Genomic DNA, 15,550 nt, shown 5'->3' on the forward strand with positions numbered 1-15,550 from the left:
GTATTCAGCTGATGCCTACTCTTTGCTCTTAACTCTAAGCAGGCAAAGCAGACAAGGCCACAATTGAGAAGGTTGTCAGGAAATGTGATTGGTGTTCCCAGAGTTAAACTCTTCAGAAGGAATGGTAGGTCATCTAGAGCCTTGGCAGAGGATGGATTATGTCCACAGGCACAGAATATGCCTCTTGTGGTAACTCGCCAGTGGAGTGAGCTAGTGTTGAAGTTTTGGTACTGGAATTTGGCACATAAAATCTCAACTGGCAGCGGTGGAATTCGAACCCAGGCCTCCAGGGGAGACTGCGACCTGAACGCAGCGCATTAGACCGCTCGGCCACGCTACCACATATGTGCACCACACAGCCCCAGAGAAACCCCTGCTGCTTCCATTTAATTCAATACCTATATACACTATTATTTTAATATGTTATATTAAATAAATACAAATTTAACTGTTTAAACTGTGGAGTCTGTCAGGTCTCGCCACAGTGGGAGGGGCGCGTTCCCCTGACAACCAGACCAGCGGCGACACGGCACGCCCACGGCCGTGTCATAGACGCAGTGTTCTACCCCAGAGCAATCTTGAATCAGCTGCGCCTAATTCCGACCACCGCCCTTGTTAGCAATTAACGGCCGCCGCAACCTGCCAGCCGCACCCTTTATAAACGAACCGCACGCCTAGCAGTATCAGATCCCTGCTACACACAGACGCTCGCGCAGCATATGCCGTCCACTCGGCGTTGGATGGTAAGTCCACACTCCTCTCACTTATGGACTATGTTTATTGTTTGATCGCTTGTATCACCACTCAATTGCTCTCCTATATTCCCACATCACCAGGCTTGTAGGAGTGGGGCTGGAAGCACACGCAGGAGCTTGTGCCCCCCATAGACCAGTATACATGCTGGAGACCCACCTGGCTCGTATCGGGGACGAGTGCGGAGACGGGACCCTCGTATGGAAACGGCAGCTCAACAGCTCCATAAGGTCGCAGTAAGACAAACCGTTCACTATCTATCACCCGTGTTATTAAGAAGAGGCACTCATAGTGGCAAATGAGCAGCTAAGGATAATAACGAAGATTGTGAATGAAGGAAGTCACCCTGTCGATGCTAAATGAAGACTGTGAATGAAGAGTGTCACCGTGGTGTTGTACACTGAAGATTGTTGAATGAAGATAACCCCATAGAGACTAATGGAAGCTAGCAGGCTCTAGATAAAGTGTCACGTCCACCCTGTGAAAGAAGACAGGCCCGTGTTATGTTTATTTCACCCTTTGAAGAGACTTTAAGTTGGCTTGCGCCGCCAGGCCCGGTGAAAGAAGACCGTTAGAAACTAGAGCGCTTACTTTGTGTTAACCCCCTGACTGCCGTTGTCGTACCGACACGGCCACCCAGTAGATAGAGAGAAATAAGAATATAAATGCTTGTGTATCTTCCTGTTGGCCGAGCCTAAGGGGCCCTCCGTACCATACCCGCCCGGTACCATACCAAGTACTTTTACTCTAATTACTCACCACCCCGTATCCGAGTACTTCTACTCTAAAGTACTCTTCTGTGCCTTGTGGATAGAGAAAGATACGCACCCCCCTTACCTACCTCCGGGAAGCCTCCTGGCCTCCTCTGGAACCTGGAAAAGAAGAAGAGAAAGAGTTATACAAATGTCTAGTTGGTAGACTGCCTAGACCGGGAGTCTCAGGCCCCAACTTTGTACTTACCGTGTGCTCTGACCGTATGCTAACATCCCCTCTCATCCTCTGCAGTGACGACTCCCGCCTCGGAACCGGGACCTCATGCAAAGAATAATGACTGTTTGAGTTCTGTTTGTGCAACTGACTTGCTTTGAACCTTTTGGAGAAATAAAGAAAGGGGCGCCCTCGTGTGTCTAACCCCTGATACTGCACTCTGAGTTATAATTTCCCACCCGACCTCCCACAAAACATGCTCAAAAAAGAGTATAGTAATGTGCTTGAGAAGTGAGGGCACAATTTACCCTATGTGCAATTTACACTGCTGTCTCTCAGTCACATATTGATATTCATGTGTTGTTGTTTTGTTTTGTTTTTTTCTCTTGGTAACATGTTTCATGTGGACCCCAAAAGACTAGCTGACTGCCATGGCATCAGCTAATGGGGATCTTTCCAAATAGAAAAATAACTAAACAACAGCCAGCTGAGTTTCTATAGCCTGACTTCCTAGCTGCACTGAGACTAGAGGCGGTTATCGCCAGGTACCTGGCGATGCGATTACACATCGTTTCCGAGGGTCACGATTCGATTAATCCCGATTAATTGGGCTACGTTACGATTCGATTAATCCCGATTAATCACTCACTGTTAATCACTCAGTCTCAGTGTGACTAATAAACAAAGTGCTTTCTAATGGTCCATAAAACAAAAGGAAAAGATGTCACTCAATTGAGGTTTTATTTGACAATAATTGCACAAACTGAACAGTGAAATCAGTGCAAAATCTTTGAATACATTCTTTCACAGCGAACAATTTTAACCCAGTCTTTGTCCATACAAAAAGAGGTAGGAGTTGGGTGTGTGTGTACTTCTTTCACAGTACAGCAAACATTTTTTACTTGTCTTTGCTTCCGGTTGGTCCTTGGAACAAAATATATATACTGTGGCCAAATACAGAACAAGTGAATAAACCAGAGAACAACTTCACAGTTCAACAGTCAGCAGCTGACTTGTCTGCCTTATTCAAAATGAGCAGCTACATTTGTGTGCGTGCGTGGCCTGTGGTTAAAAATGCAGAACAGCAATAAAGTGCATAAACATTAAACAACAACCACTCTGGCCAGCAACTTAATGTGTACGATTTTTTTTTATCCCACGATTTTGTAACCCATTTTTCACCCCTGTGTCAATTATCTAATGTGATCCTGGGCTCTACACACCCTCCACCAACCTAGTCCCCCATATACGGACTTGAACTCATGCTTCCTAATGTAACTGAAGTCTACTGCAGGTTCTTGTGGATGAACAGAAGCTGGTCCAGGTGTTGTGGCTTCAGAGTGCTCCGCTTAGCTGTCAGAATGTCTCCTGCTGTTGAGAACACTCTCTCTGCAGAGACACTTGTGCCTGGTATGCACAAGTATCTCTTTGCCATCTTGGACAGAAGAGGAAATGCCTCTTCATTCTTCTTCCACCATTCCAGTGGGTTTTCGTTTATAGGGAGTGATTTAGCTACTCTATACCTGGCCACTTCCTCCTCAGCCCTTCCATATGTGGACATAGGCTGCTGCGCAGCTGGAGCTCCATTGTAGGCAGGCCCCAGGACATCCTCCAGCAGAGACCTTTTGAGAGCAGGGCCTGGGTGTAGCTCTTCACTCTGGGTGTCTTCTTCCATCCCCGGGTCATCCTCCTCTTCCTCAACTCTCACCACTTGCTGTAGGTAAACACAATGAGAAGAACAGGTAAACTCCATGATAATAGGTAAACACAAAAGCCTCAATTTCATTTTAATTAATGTCAATATGTTCAATAAACCATTTTATTAACACAATATTTGTTTTCTACATTTGGATAAATTAAATAATATGCTTTATACATTTATATATAGTGTTAGATAAAATTACCTCAAGAGATGCGGCCTCAGCAATCACTCTTCTGTATGTATCCTCTCTCTCCTCCTCAGACAGGAAAGTCAGTTGGTTGAAACGAGGGTCAACAGCAGAGGACGTGTGAAGAGTGTGTCTCTCAGTGTCAGTGGTGTACCTCTTCACGAGATCTGCATGCACAGCCTGCTTAATAGCCTTAGCCAGGGTTGATTTCTTTTCGGTTTCAGTGGTTTCATGCGTGCTCTTGAGGATCATAGCATGCAAAGGAGCAATCAAGGAGATGGTGGGGTTTTTCTCCTCAGACATGATGGTAGTGATGTATTTCATTGGCTTCATGGCCTTGACAAACACCTCTGCATTAGTGATGTCGGATGTGCTGAATGTGTCGATGTCCTCCTCCTTTTTTCTCACCTCAGGAGACAGCATGGCAGCAGTGATTGAAGGCTGTAGCAACAGGAACCTTTCAACCATCTCGTGAGCACTGTTCCACCTGGTGCACACGTCTGTCTTCAGCTTCATTATTTTCTTGAGGCCAGGTTGTGTCTTCTGCTTTTCATCCAACACCTTATTTGCATTGGTGCTGCGGTGGAAGAACGCACAGACACGTCTGATGCTCCCCAACAGCTTCAAAACGACAGGGAGCTTGAGTGCTTTCTGAGCTGCCAGGTTTAATGTGTGGGCATAGCATTTGACATGCAGGAATCCTCCCAGTTGAGCAGCAAGAATCATGTTAGAAGCGTTATCACTTGTTAGCGCCAAATCTTCAGTACGAATGTGCCATTCTTCTGCTGCATTCTTTAGGAGCTGCATTAAATTTTTACCCGTGTGCTGCTCGGTCATTCTCCTTGTCTGTAGAACGGTAGAAATCAGCTGCCATTCATCGTTGATGAAGTGGGCAGTTACAGTGACATACGATTCTGTAGCAATCGATGTCCACGCATCAGTCGTCACTGCAACCCGGCTACTACCCGCTTGTTGAAGTGAAGTCTCAACTTTAATTTTCGCCTCCGCGTACAGACTGGGGATGACTACGTGTGTAAAAGTATGCCGAGATGGGACTACGTAACGTGGCTCCAAAGTGCGTAACATACGCTTGAATCCGTCGTTCTCCACGACGGAATAAGGACGTAAGTCCTTCGCAATGAACACACCGATTGACGCGGTAATTCTTGCTGCTCTTTGTGAGTGCGCGGCCAGCTTTGACAGTGTGTTCGGGATGGTGCTCTGGTTGGAAGTAGAACTCTCAGCAACAACGGGGTTCCCTTTATTTTCCACCAACTCTGGATGCCAGCGAGCAAGATGGTCTCTCATGTTTGTTGTGTTCCCGCTGTATTTCTTTCTTTCTTTGCACAACTTGCACACGGTGTAAGTTTTGTCCAGTGTCGATGTCCCTTCAACATCATGAAAACCAAAATGTTGCCACACACTGGCTTTTAAAGTTGCGGGTCTAGTAATCTTTCTTTCCTTTTCTCGTTCTGCCATCTTTCTCTTTCTCTGTTGTTTTTGTTTTGGTTGGTTATACAGGCGAAGCGCGCAGACGCATGAGGCGAGCGTTGTGTGCGCAGCGGTAAAATGTCCGGTACGGTGCGGCAGCGCATTCGCAGATTAGTTCCGCCCTTAAACTCCGGTAAAAAAAATATTAATATATAATCGATGTTTGACATTTGTGCATCGATGAATTATCGCCCATGATGGCATCGCGATTAATTGACTAATCGATTTTTTTCCCCACCACTAACTGAGACACAGAGTGTTTGAGTTGGAGACACTCTGCTCCAAACGTTTTGCATTAAACGTTTTGCATTATATAGTGTATATACATATGCCAATTTCCACTGTTTGGTCCACTAGAACAGGGATTTATGAGAGTCCCCGCTCGACTTTCCAGGCAACAATTTACCCTACGATATATCACCGTGATGTCACCACGGGGTTCCCCCCTGGAGACCAAACTTAGTTTGTTGTGGAATTAGCTCGTCCTGTTTATGACAGGACCCACGGTTCGGAGGATAAGCTTGCTCCGTGGCTTCCCCCATCCGTACGGGTTCTATCACGCAGTCTACACCAGGGTGCGTGGACGGCTTTAGCCGCAATACACCCCAGGGAGCTCTCTCTCTCACGAGGCGAAGCAAAAAAACACAGCACTAACGACGTGGAAGCCGCCCCAGCGACAATACGCCTGTATACTATACAGTGTATAGTGTGCTGTGTTAAATGATAAGCCTATAGCGGGGCTGACGTTTTGCTGCGCCAAACGCAGGTCCATTCCAGCCCACGGAATATGCAACACGGATGCGTTAACTGACACCAAGCCAGTGATACAAACGTATAGTGCGATTATTCCGCTGCTTTACAGGGTTACAGAGCCAATGGTCCTGTCTGTGTCCCTGCCCACAGGTCGGTGTTTATTTTTGCTATACCTACAAACGAGCTGTGTGACAGCAATCCAGAGAGGAGCGATCCACGCCAGCTCTCTAACCTGCCTCCAGCAGTGGATTCATCCGGCTGCCAGAACTCGTGAGTAGTTGCTTTTCAAAAAGTCTAAAAAATGCAGTTATTGTTGATAACTTGCTCTGCACTTCCGTTGAGGAGACCACGTCTTGGACTGCTCGGTGGAGATCAAAAAAGCCAGTGTAATCACGCACACCTGGGCCTTATATACCCGTGCGTGCCAGTACAACTGGTGTGTCTTAAAGAGATATCCACGTCACAAGTGAGGTGGGGACATTCCCCATACATATGAAATATGTTGGGTGGAGAGATAGTCTCGATACGATAGAGAACAGCTTGTGTTTCCATGTGTTTAGATGAGGTGCTGGCTACAGGTTCTGTCTGTATGTTTTCATCACCATCTTCGTGTTTCACTGACAGTAATGTCTCTGTTGATCCACCATCCAACTCTGATCTTTGAAGTAGCTCATCATGTTCCTCTTTAATCTTGGAAGACTCTGGTTCATCTTTGATAAAACTGGAGTTTATCTCCTCCTGTTTTTATTTAATCTGTGGAGGCTCTGGATCCTCCTGGACCAGACTGGAGGTTATCTCCTGCTGCTCAGTGAATACCTCCTCTTTACACACAAGGGGGTGTATGGAGTCTAGACAGAAGATAGAGAAGAGAAACAAATTATTACATGTTTGAACATGGCACCCCTGCTGTTAGTTCCATATCTGTTCAAACTGTTTATTATTTGCTACAACCTATTGCTATCAGAATATATCCACAGATAATGTTTTTGAATGTGTAACCCTAATGTGAATGGATTGATGCAGTCTCTTCCATCCGTGTTCAAGCATGTTCAAGCCTGGTGTTAACATAGTAAACACCAGGCTTAGTAAAGTTAACATAGTAAACGTTTTAGTTTCTTGCTTGATGTGGAAAGCTTCATCCTCGTACTCTGTTAGAATTCAACTGTACAGAGATTACACAATGCGGAGGGTGTAGGCGATATTTATTGCAGATAGATTGTTTACAAGGATGGAGCTGGGATTGAGTGAGTGGGCATAATGACAGGTGACGGATGACATGATATGCAGGAATGGTGGAAGTGCAATGACAGGATGAAGTGACATGGTGAAGGAGCTTTGGCGTGAGCCCCCATGGGGACGGGCCGGAGCCTCGGCTCGGATCCTGCCTGGCGAAGGCAGGGGGGCTCTTGAGCCTGCCCCCGGAAGGAATTAAAATAGTACACACCTGGAGGAATGGTACGAGCATCCGAAGGAAGGAGTAAATTAAAGTTTACCTAGAAGGAACTATACGAACGATGTTGGCGAGATTCCCTCGACGAGCCGGGGCCTTTAGCGAGAAGGGATCCATGTGAGAGTGAGGAAGGCCTCGCTTAGTCCGCCGGCATAGTCTATTGGGATGAGAGTAAAGTTGATTAGCATGGCATGAATGAAACGTGAATGGGATAATTATTTCGCAGGGCGAGCGTCCTCACGATAGAGGATTTCGATACGATGGCATGAGTGGGCGTCCTCTCGACAGAGGGTTGCGCAATGAAGGCAATTTCGCCTGACGGAGCGGGGAGCTCCCGGCGGAGAAGGCCGACGAGGCCGGAGGACGGGACGGCAGCGTTTCGGCAAGAGTGAATGAGCACCCTGGAGAAGGAGAAAATGTTAGAAATGGGGATGTCTCTCTCTACGTTGTCCTCAGACGAGCCTCCATCGTCGTCTCCGGTCATCTCGGTTCTCCATACGTCTGGCCAGCTCCTTCGTGCTTTCCGCACCAGTATCTTTCTTCAGTGTGTCCACGTAGGTAGGTGTGGGACGTCCTCTCGATCGATGCCCGTGTGTTGGTTCCCACGGTGCAAGCTTTTGGCTGGGAGTTCTTGATGGCGGTGGCAGTGGTCAGCTAGTCTCATTCTCCTTACTGCTATCTTCTCTGTTACGCTTGGTCATGCCCCGTACAGACGCTTGTTGGTGATGTGCTCATCCTGGTTGATGTTGAGTACCACGTAACTTTCTGGTGTAGCACCCGTCCGGGGATTTCTGTGGGGCTTGTGTAAGTGTCCAGCATTCACGGCCGTAGAGGAGGACGGACTCCACGGTAGCAGAGAAGAAACTGATCTTGATATGGAGGGGGGGAGGAGCACAGAGGACAGGTACCCGGCCACCCGACACGACCACCAGTCATTGAAAGTGCCGAACTAGTAGAAGCCATGGATCTCTGGGTATCGAGCGAGACCTGGGCATCGTGTTGCTTGACGAACGCGGGGCAGACCCAAGGGGAATGGTTTGACGAACATAGGTTTCTTGAGCTATGGCTGACGCAGCGGACGTGGAACCGATATTATTATTAATGTTAAGACCGACTGCGGGAAACTATTCCACTTGGAATTCCCCCCCCAGAACTGAAGTGGGAGCGTAGCACGGTGGCCTGAGCTCTCCGAGCAACGGAGGCTACGAATAGGTTATGGCTTAGAGGTGAGTGGTTTGAGACGTTGTGTGGGTGGTTGCCCATGTGTTTAGACGTTACGGTCCATGGCTGCCTAGTACAGTATGTGTTTAGACATTACGGTGCATGGCTGCCTATGTGATTAGACATTACGGTGCGGTTGAGACGTTACGGTGCATGGCTGCCTATGTGATTAGACATTACGGTGCGGTTGAGACGTTACGGTGCGTGGCTGCCGAGCTTAGCTGTTGCGGTGCGTGGCTGCGGATGAGTTTAGCTGTTGCAGTGCGTGGCTGCGGATGAGTTTAGCTGTTGCAGTGTGTGGCTGCGGATAAGTTTGGCTGTTGCAGTGCGCGGCTGCTGATAAGATTAGATTGCGGTGGATGGCTGACGCGGAGTACAGCTCGGTGGGGGTCCGTGTTGAAGAAAACCGGTGGACGAAGAGGCCTAGCCGAGAACCTGACCTTCCCTCTAGGTCGTCCTCAGACGAGCCCTCCATCGTCGTTTCCAGTCATCCCGGTTCTCCGTACATCTGGCCAGTTCGTTGGTACTTTGCGCTCCTGCGTCGTTCTTGAGTACATCCACGTATGTTAGCGTAGGACGTCCTCGTCCCCGGCATGCGTGAACGGTGCTCGTTTCCCTGATGATCGCAGAGCAGGTAGCTGGACAGGAGGAGCACAAGCATAGAATTAGTATGGTCGGCCCGACTTTGGAGTTGGAGTGTGGGTAGAATCTTAAGACTTAATTGACGCTGGAGCAGGAGAAACAATGCAGTTGACGGGTGAGTAACAAGGAAAATCTTAATTAGGTACAGACTTGGTGAGCACGGTCTCGCCATCGAGAAAGGCCGTCGTAGGCGGACCTGTATCCCGAGAGAAGACAGACTATGCGCCCACTGCGCACGAATAAAGTGGAAACTGAGCTACGCTTCCTAACCATCTGTCCGTTGTACCGAGACATCAGAGACACGTACTTCCCGCAGATTACGTCCACGTGGAGATTGAAAACGTGACGAAAAACTCCCATATCTTCTGGGCGAAGAACGGCAGTGTTCAAACACGGCAGCAAGATTCGTGATTTGCTGTGAAAGGAGAAGGATACCAGGTGGAACACGACCACCCTAAAGACAATTTGCTTTGTATATTTCTGCACTATGCCTGCATCGAGTTAACGTGACTGTCGTGTTGAATGCAGAAGCGGTCGAAGAGGGTGAGTGGAGTGATGCGTGCTGCGGTTTAGTCATGTCGTGACCATTGAGAGATGACTGCATGTGTAGCATTTAACTGAAGCTGGAGTGCACCGGACGTGTGAATTAGGCAAATCAAATCTCTCGTTTGTAACGTGACGAGTCCTAATTGTTATGATACACTGTATTCTACGTATTGGACCCTCGTCTGGTTCTGGTGTGTGATGACCCGTTTGGCATTTCCATGGTTCGGCGGCGGACAGACAGACAGGCCGGCCCGGGAGAAGATTAACATGACACGAGACTTGGTCACATCAAAACGTTCACAAGGTTTATTCCACTTACAGCAGCATATATAGTTTGGATACTTCATGTCCTAATGACGTCACAGACTAGACATCACAATCATTGCCTGCCAGCAGCGGCCTTCAGCTCTAACACAGCTCCACTCTTATGTTACCATTCAGGCAGGCAGTACACCATACATACAAGTACATATCCGAACACAGTACCAAGTATCAGAACACTATAATACAACAGTCCACTCTTTTGTCATATAAGGACAACGTCATCTGATACTGTATTTATAATGCGGAAAAGTGTACAATCACGTATAGATACCGAAAAACCTGGACTTAATTCGCCAGGGAAATTGTATCTAGCCTCTCCTTTAATGTGATCTCTTAATCAATACTCATTGATTAACCTCTGAGCAAGCACGCGCACGCTACCTGATTGTACACTTGAAACACAGACATAGGTGTAGAGAGAGAGAGAGAGATAAATAGGAAACACAGAAAGAAAAGAGGAGGAGAAATCAACCATAAATACAATATATAATATATACTATATAATATACAACATATACACGTGGGGATAGGAAAGGGTACATTAAAATATACACTTAATATCATCTTCAGATCCCTGATCACTTAACACTTAGCAACATTACTTTGTGTCTAATTCAACACTCCAAGATCAGCCTCTTCTGATCTGTTCTTCAGTACATCTTACCCTTCTCCGTCATATCTTATCTAGCACATGTTGTTGATCTGTCTGGGACGGAAGTACAGCCTGTCTTTACCTGGACTGGAACAAGGCAACCATCTCTGACATTTATAACTGACCCTTGCCCCTACATCTAACCACTCTTTTATACCACTCCACACTTGCAGTATGCCTGCCTCCCTTATCTCTGGAGGCCCTCATTCCTACAGGGGAATGTGTGGGTGTCATGTATAGGGACAGTGTGTAATGACAGCAAATAAACACATATCTGACATTGAGACACAAGAAACCAGTCATTAAATAATAAAAAGAAACTGTTCCATCCGTTCAAGAACCGAAAATGTTCCCGAACTGGCTTACTCAACAGAAAGTGTTCAAGACTTACTCCAACAGTCCAACACTTACTCCAACAGTCCACTCTTACGACCCTACTCCACTGGAACCGATATGGCACAGAGCCCAAGCTACAGTTCTCCATACCGGCGACCGCGATAGTGCGCAGATGTATATGGACCTGGCCGTGCATTGTTGATGATATAGCATCCCCCATTAATCCATAAGAAAATCGCGCGCGCGAAACAAATCTCGCGCACATTCTGCTCCAGGATGCTTGTCTCATATAGTCTGAGCAAAATAGGTCTTCGTCACAATGTGACTACTTCCTATTTCCTTCATGAGTTCAAGACCTGGAAAATGGTCATAGGACGTTGTTCAAATGGCACACTTGCGTCACTGCGGTCTAGGCCGACACAGACCCTCCTGGCCCGTGACCCGAGTCACCCGTCAGATGCAGACCCTTGCGTCCGGTGGCTGGTCTGGCCCTCTTGCAGACCTACCGGGGTCTGCGGTACCGATGTGATGGCCCTGCTGTAGGCCGTGCGCAGGCCCTGCTGTAGGCCGTGCGCAGGCCCTGCTGTCAGACCCTTGGTCGGGCCCTGGTTGCTGTTCTATGCCCGAGGCGATCTCCCTTCCCCGGCTGAACGCTTAGGCCTTCTGGACCTGGTGATACACCAGTACTGGGGCTGGAAACCCACTCAATTTCTGTATTTTCCCGTCTGCGGTCCGTCTCCTGTGGACAAAACTGAAAAGCACTGGGTCCCCCCCCCCCAAACAAAACAAAGATACACACGCATACTGTGTGTGTGTGCTTGGGAGCTTCTAATACCATATTGGTTTTACTTCATCAATATTCCGCCAATCAATCAATCCCCCATCCAAGGGGAATAATAATACAATTAAAATGTCTAAATGTGTATTTTTGAGCATGTGATGTGTCTAATACTTAGATGAATGACCCCTGACACTGGTGCTTTCCTGACACCTCCGCTTCGTGTCTGCCCACCTGCTCTATGTAAACAATTTCTACAGAGCTCTCTGTGTTCTCAAAACAAGATAAGCTAACAGGGCCTTGCTTTACCACAACAAGACACCAAGCACAGACACTCAATTGTTATGGGTTAATTTGTTAATACTTTCAGACCATTTGCGTCACACTTGCCCATGCAAATAAAATTAATATTTGCCCTCTTTGCAAGACAATTACACAGGCACATTTCATCAAAAATGGCGTTTGGGGAGATAGAAACATGAATGATAGTTATTCAGCCTGACGCAGATCCTGGTTCAGCATGACTGCATTCCTGTGTGTTTCTGTGAAAATAGAAATATATTAGGGTTAGAATTGTCCACACTTAACCACGCTTGTGAAACACAACGTAGTTTTCCCACAGAATATTAATTCTGTCCTGCTGGCAAATCCTTCGCCAGGCTAAACCATGGTGGAGCCCCCTAATATTACCTAATGAACAATTCACACACACCAGTCCATACCTCAGACTCTTGACCATTATTTTTCCTCTCTGGTCCTTTATACCTTGACTATCCTGACTAACATTCATTTAACTCCTTGTTTCGCTGCTATCAACACTGTAGCTATTTATTTATTGCTATTTATTTATTTGAACTGCACGCGGCTTCTCTCACCTTCACAACCATGCGTCCATGTGTGAAATGCAAAGAAGCACCCGCCCAGCCAAAATCTAAAGACTTCTCTCAACTGAACTCTTCTTCTCTCACTCAACTGGGGTTTCCCTACTAATTTAGTGTTTAATACAAATTATTTCAGGCCTGTTGCCTAAATCAGTGCACTGACTATATTACTACACAAAACTTGCACCCCTATTTTGTCTAAACTTAATAACCTTATTGTCCCAAAACACCAAAACAAAATCGTCTGTAACTGATCGATTTATTCGTGAGCATCTACCCGCTCCTTCACAGGTGTATCTACTGATGGGACCTACCGGTATCGGGTGTATGTTGTGCTGCAGTCCTGCATTACATTTTAAAACCACTTAGGTCATTATTTAAAACTTTTCTATTCTCCCTAGTCTCCACATTTGCCATTACTTATCCGGACTTTATAGGCCTAAAGTTGAACGGTAGCAAGACCAGTCGCCCTTGGCGAGCAGTCTGGGCGATTGGTCTTGGCGACTCGCCAAAAGGGGAAGTCCATTCGCCCCGAGGGGAAGACCACTGGGCCCGGGGCGAAATGTCTTCACCTTTTGGCGACTGGTCTTCACTTTTTGGCTAGTGTTTTCTTCACTTTCAGCAACTGCAGCCTTTGCTAGCTACTGTGCTAAATCCGTCTTTTATATAATTTGATCAATCCATGACATCCATGCGCGTCGCGGTGAAATCCGTCGTTTCTATAATTTGATCAATCCATGACATTGTTGTTAGAAGAACAGCTCAAATATTGAATGTGAAGACATAGTGTAGTACAAATCCTCGTGTGATCTTCTTAAAAGTGGAAGGATCATAACACAGGTCTAAGGTATTTTTTCCCCTGACTTTCTGTTGGTAAGGTTTTGACTCTTTCACATCAGTGCACGGCTGATTCAAGCCATGCATTTAGGGGTAAAAAGGTACCTAAGGTAATGTAAACATACAGCATTTTTTTATTTAGCAATTAAAAGCATGGGTCTAAAACTACAAGTAACTTCATGGAATAAATTATAGCCTACTTGCAGTGTTAGCTGCAAGCAGTTTTACGCCACATGTATTTATTTGAAAACTCAATTAGCCTATAGTTACTTTTTAGATTGTATCATTGCCAAAGATAAAAACTAAAAGTTTACATCTGTAGCCTAGCTGTGAGATGGTCTGCGTTAGCTGCTGATACTTCAGCACTTTGGTTAGAAAGGCTTCTTCACACACACACACACACACACAAACACACACACACACACACACACACACGAACACGAAGCAGTAAAACATCGCATTTATCAACTTTTCGCTGCGCGCCTCACAAGGCTATTGGATTTATTTGTGCTTCGTCTTTGCACAATGCACGTATAGGCATACATTGTGTAGAGCTGTGTGTGTGTGTGTGTGTGTGTGTGTGTGTGTGTGTGTGTGCGTGCGTGCGCGGGCTGACGGCATTGCGTCCTCTCTCCACTGTCTTTCTGTGAGTCCCCGATTTCGGAGCTGCAAAATGCAAGAAATAACGCACTTTATGTGCAAACTCCTCGGTGCGCCTTGGAATTGGAGCGCAATGGAAATGACTAAATGAGCATGCTCAGGGTCGAGTGGTCTTCCCCTTTTGCCGAGAAGGCTTCACTTTCTGGGGCGATTGGTCTTGGCGACTCGCCTCGGAAAGTAAAGCCTTCTCGGCAAAAGGGGAAGGTCACTCGCCAAAGGTGAAGTCCACTCGCCGAGGCGAGAAGTCCGGTATTCAGTTGAACTATCCAGATGGGATACAATTAATGTTTACTTCACCATTGACTGGGCCTAGGATCTACACAGTATTGGTTTTATTTCTTTTTACACTTATACCGGCGGAGTTCCATTCCAAATGGATTACAGCTGAGCTTATAAATTGCACCAACACTTCTGGGCTAAAGGATGAATTAGCACTATATCTTTACGTCATGAAATACTTGGCTTATTGACCTTTAAATACAACTAAAAATGTCAAATCTACCCTGATGCACACACGTATGCGCGTACGTGCACGCACACCTCCCTTTGTACTAGACACAAATTATCTTCATAGACCCAACAATTTCTCTGTTGTCTATCTTTCTGTGTGCGTGCGTGTGCGCGTGTGCACATTAGTATGTGCCTCTGAGCCGTTCCTATGGCTCTAAATGTGAAAAATAACTTGCCACGTTTTTCCGAATTCCACATAAAACTGGTAAAATAAATATTTAATCTTCCCATTTCACATCGTTCTCCGCTGTTGCTGTAGATATGACCTCCAACCCTGCCTGTAGTCACGTGATGCAGAAGTGGCATGCAAAAACAACATTGTTCAATTTAGTGTGGTCTCAACACACAAAAACGCATGACATCAATGTGTCCCCCCGGCACAAAACACTCCCAAGTTCAGTGCAAAGAAATGTTCAGTGGTAAAACTCCACAAAATGTCATTCTGCTTCCTCTCTTAGTACAAAAAGAAAAGGTCCAGGTTCATTGTTCAGTTCAATCGCGTGTGTGCTCAACACACAAACCATCGCATGACATCCATGTGTCCCCCGAACCCCATGTCCCCAAAGTTCAGTGCCAAAACCGCTCTCTTGGCACAAAAAGGACAGGACCATATTCTCACATTGACTTTCAGCATGGAGTTCACCCATCCCCGGCTGGGTGGGTGATGGCTGGGCTGATTCAGCTTTTAGATGTGACAAAAATGGGAAGGCCAAACATTTCTAATACCACTTAGGCTTTCTTTTGAATGTGGCAGTTTTACTAACATGTTTGTAATTTGGACATAAATGTTGACTACTCTTATACTTCCTTTTTGTGTGTCTGTGTGTGTAGTTGTATGAGAAATGTACACACATGGAGTGCTTCCTGACTGCCCCTAGCATAAGAACTGACCTCAGGCTG

The 15,550-nt window shown here is 46.5% G+C and overlaps 1 protein-coding gene across 1 annotated transcript; it reads right to left on the reverse strand.

The window, feature by feature from the left end:
* Window positions 1-2,869: 2,869 nt before the first annotated feature.
* On the reverse strand, window positions 2,870-4,270 carry LOC308329035 (E3 SUMO-protein ligase ZBED1-like). The gene is made up of 2 exons (XM_080783196.1): window positions 3,585-4,270; window positions 2,870-3,394 (listed from the first exon to the last, which is right to left on the reverse strand). Exons 1-2 carry the CDS (start codon window positions 4,083-4,085, stop codon window positions 2,966-2,968), a joined length of 930 nt encoding a protein of 309 aa, XP_080639322.1. The 5' UTR covers window positions 4,086-4,270; the 3' UTR covers window positions 2,870-2,965.
* Window positions 4,271-15,550: the final 11,280 nt, after the last annotated feature.

The sequence above is a fragment of the Protomyctophum bolini genome (genome assembly GCF_963924005.1).
Source record: "Protomyctophum bolini genome assembly, chromosome: 15".
NCBI classification, from domain to species: domain Eukaryota; kingdom Metazoa; phylum Chordata; class Actinopteri; order Myctophiformes; family Myctophidae; genus Protomyctophum; species Protomyctophum bolini.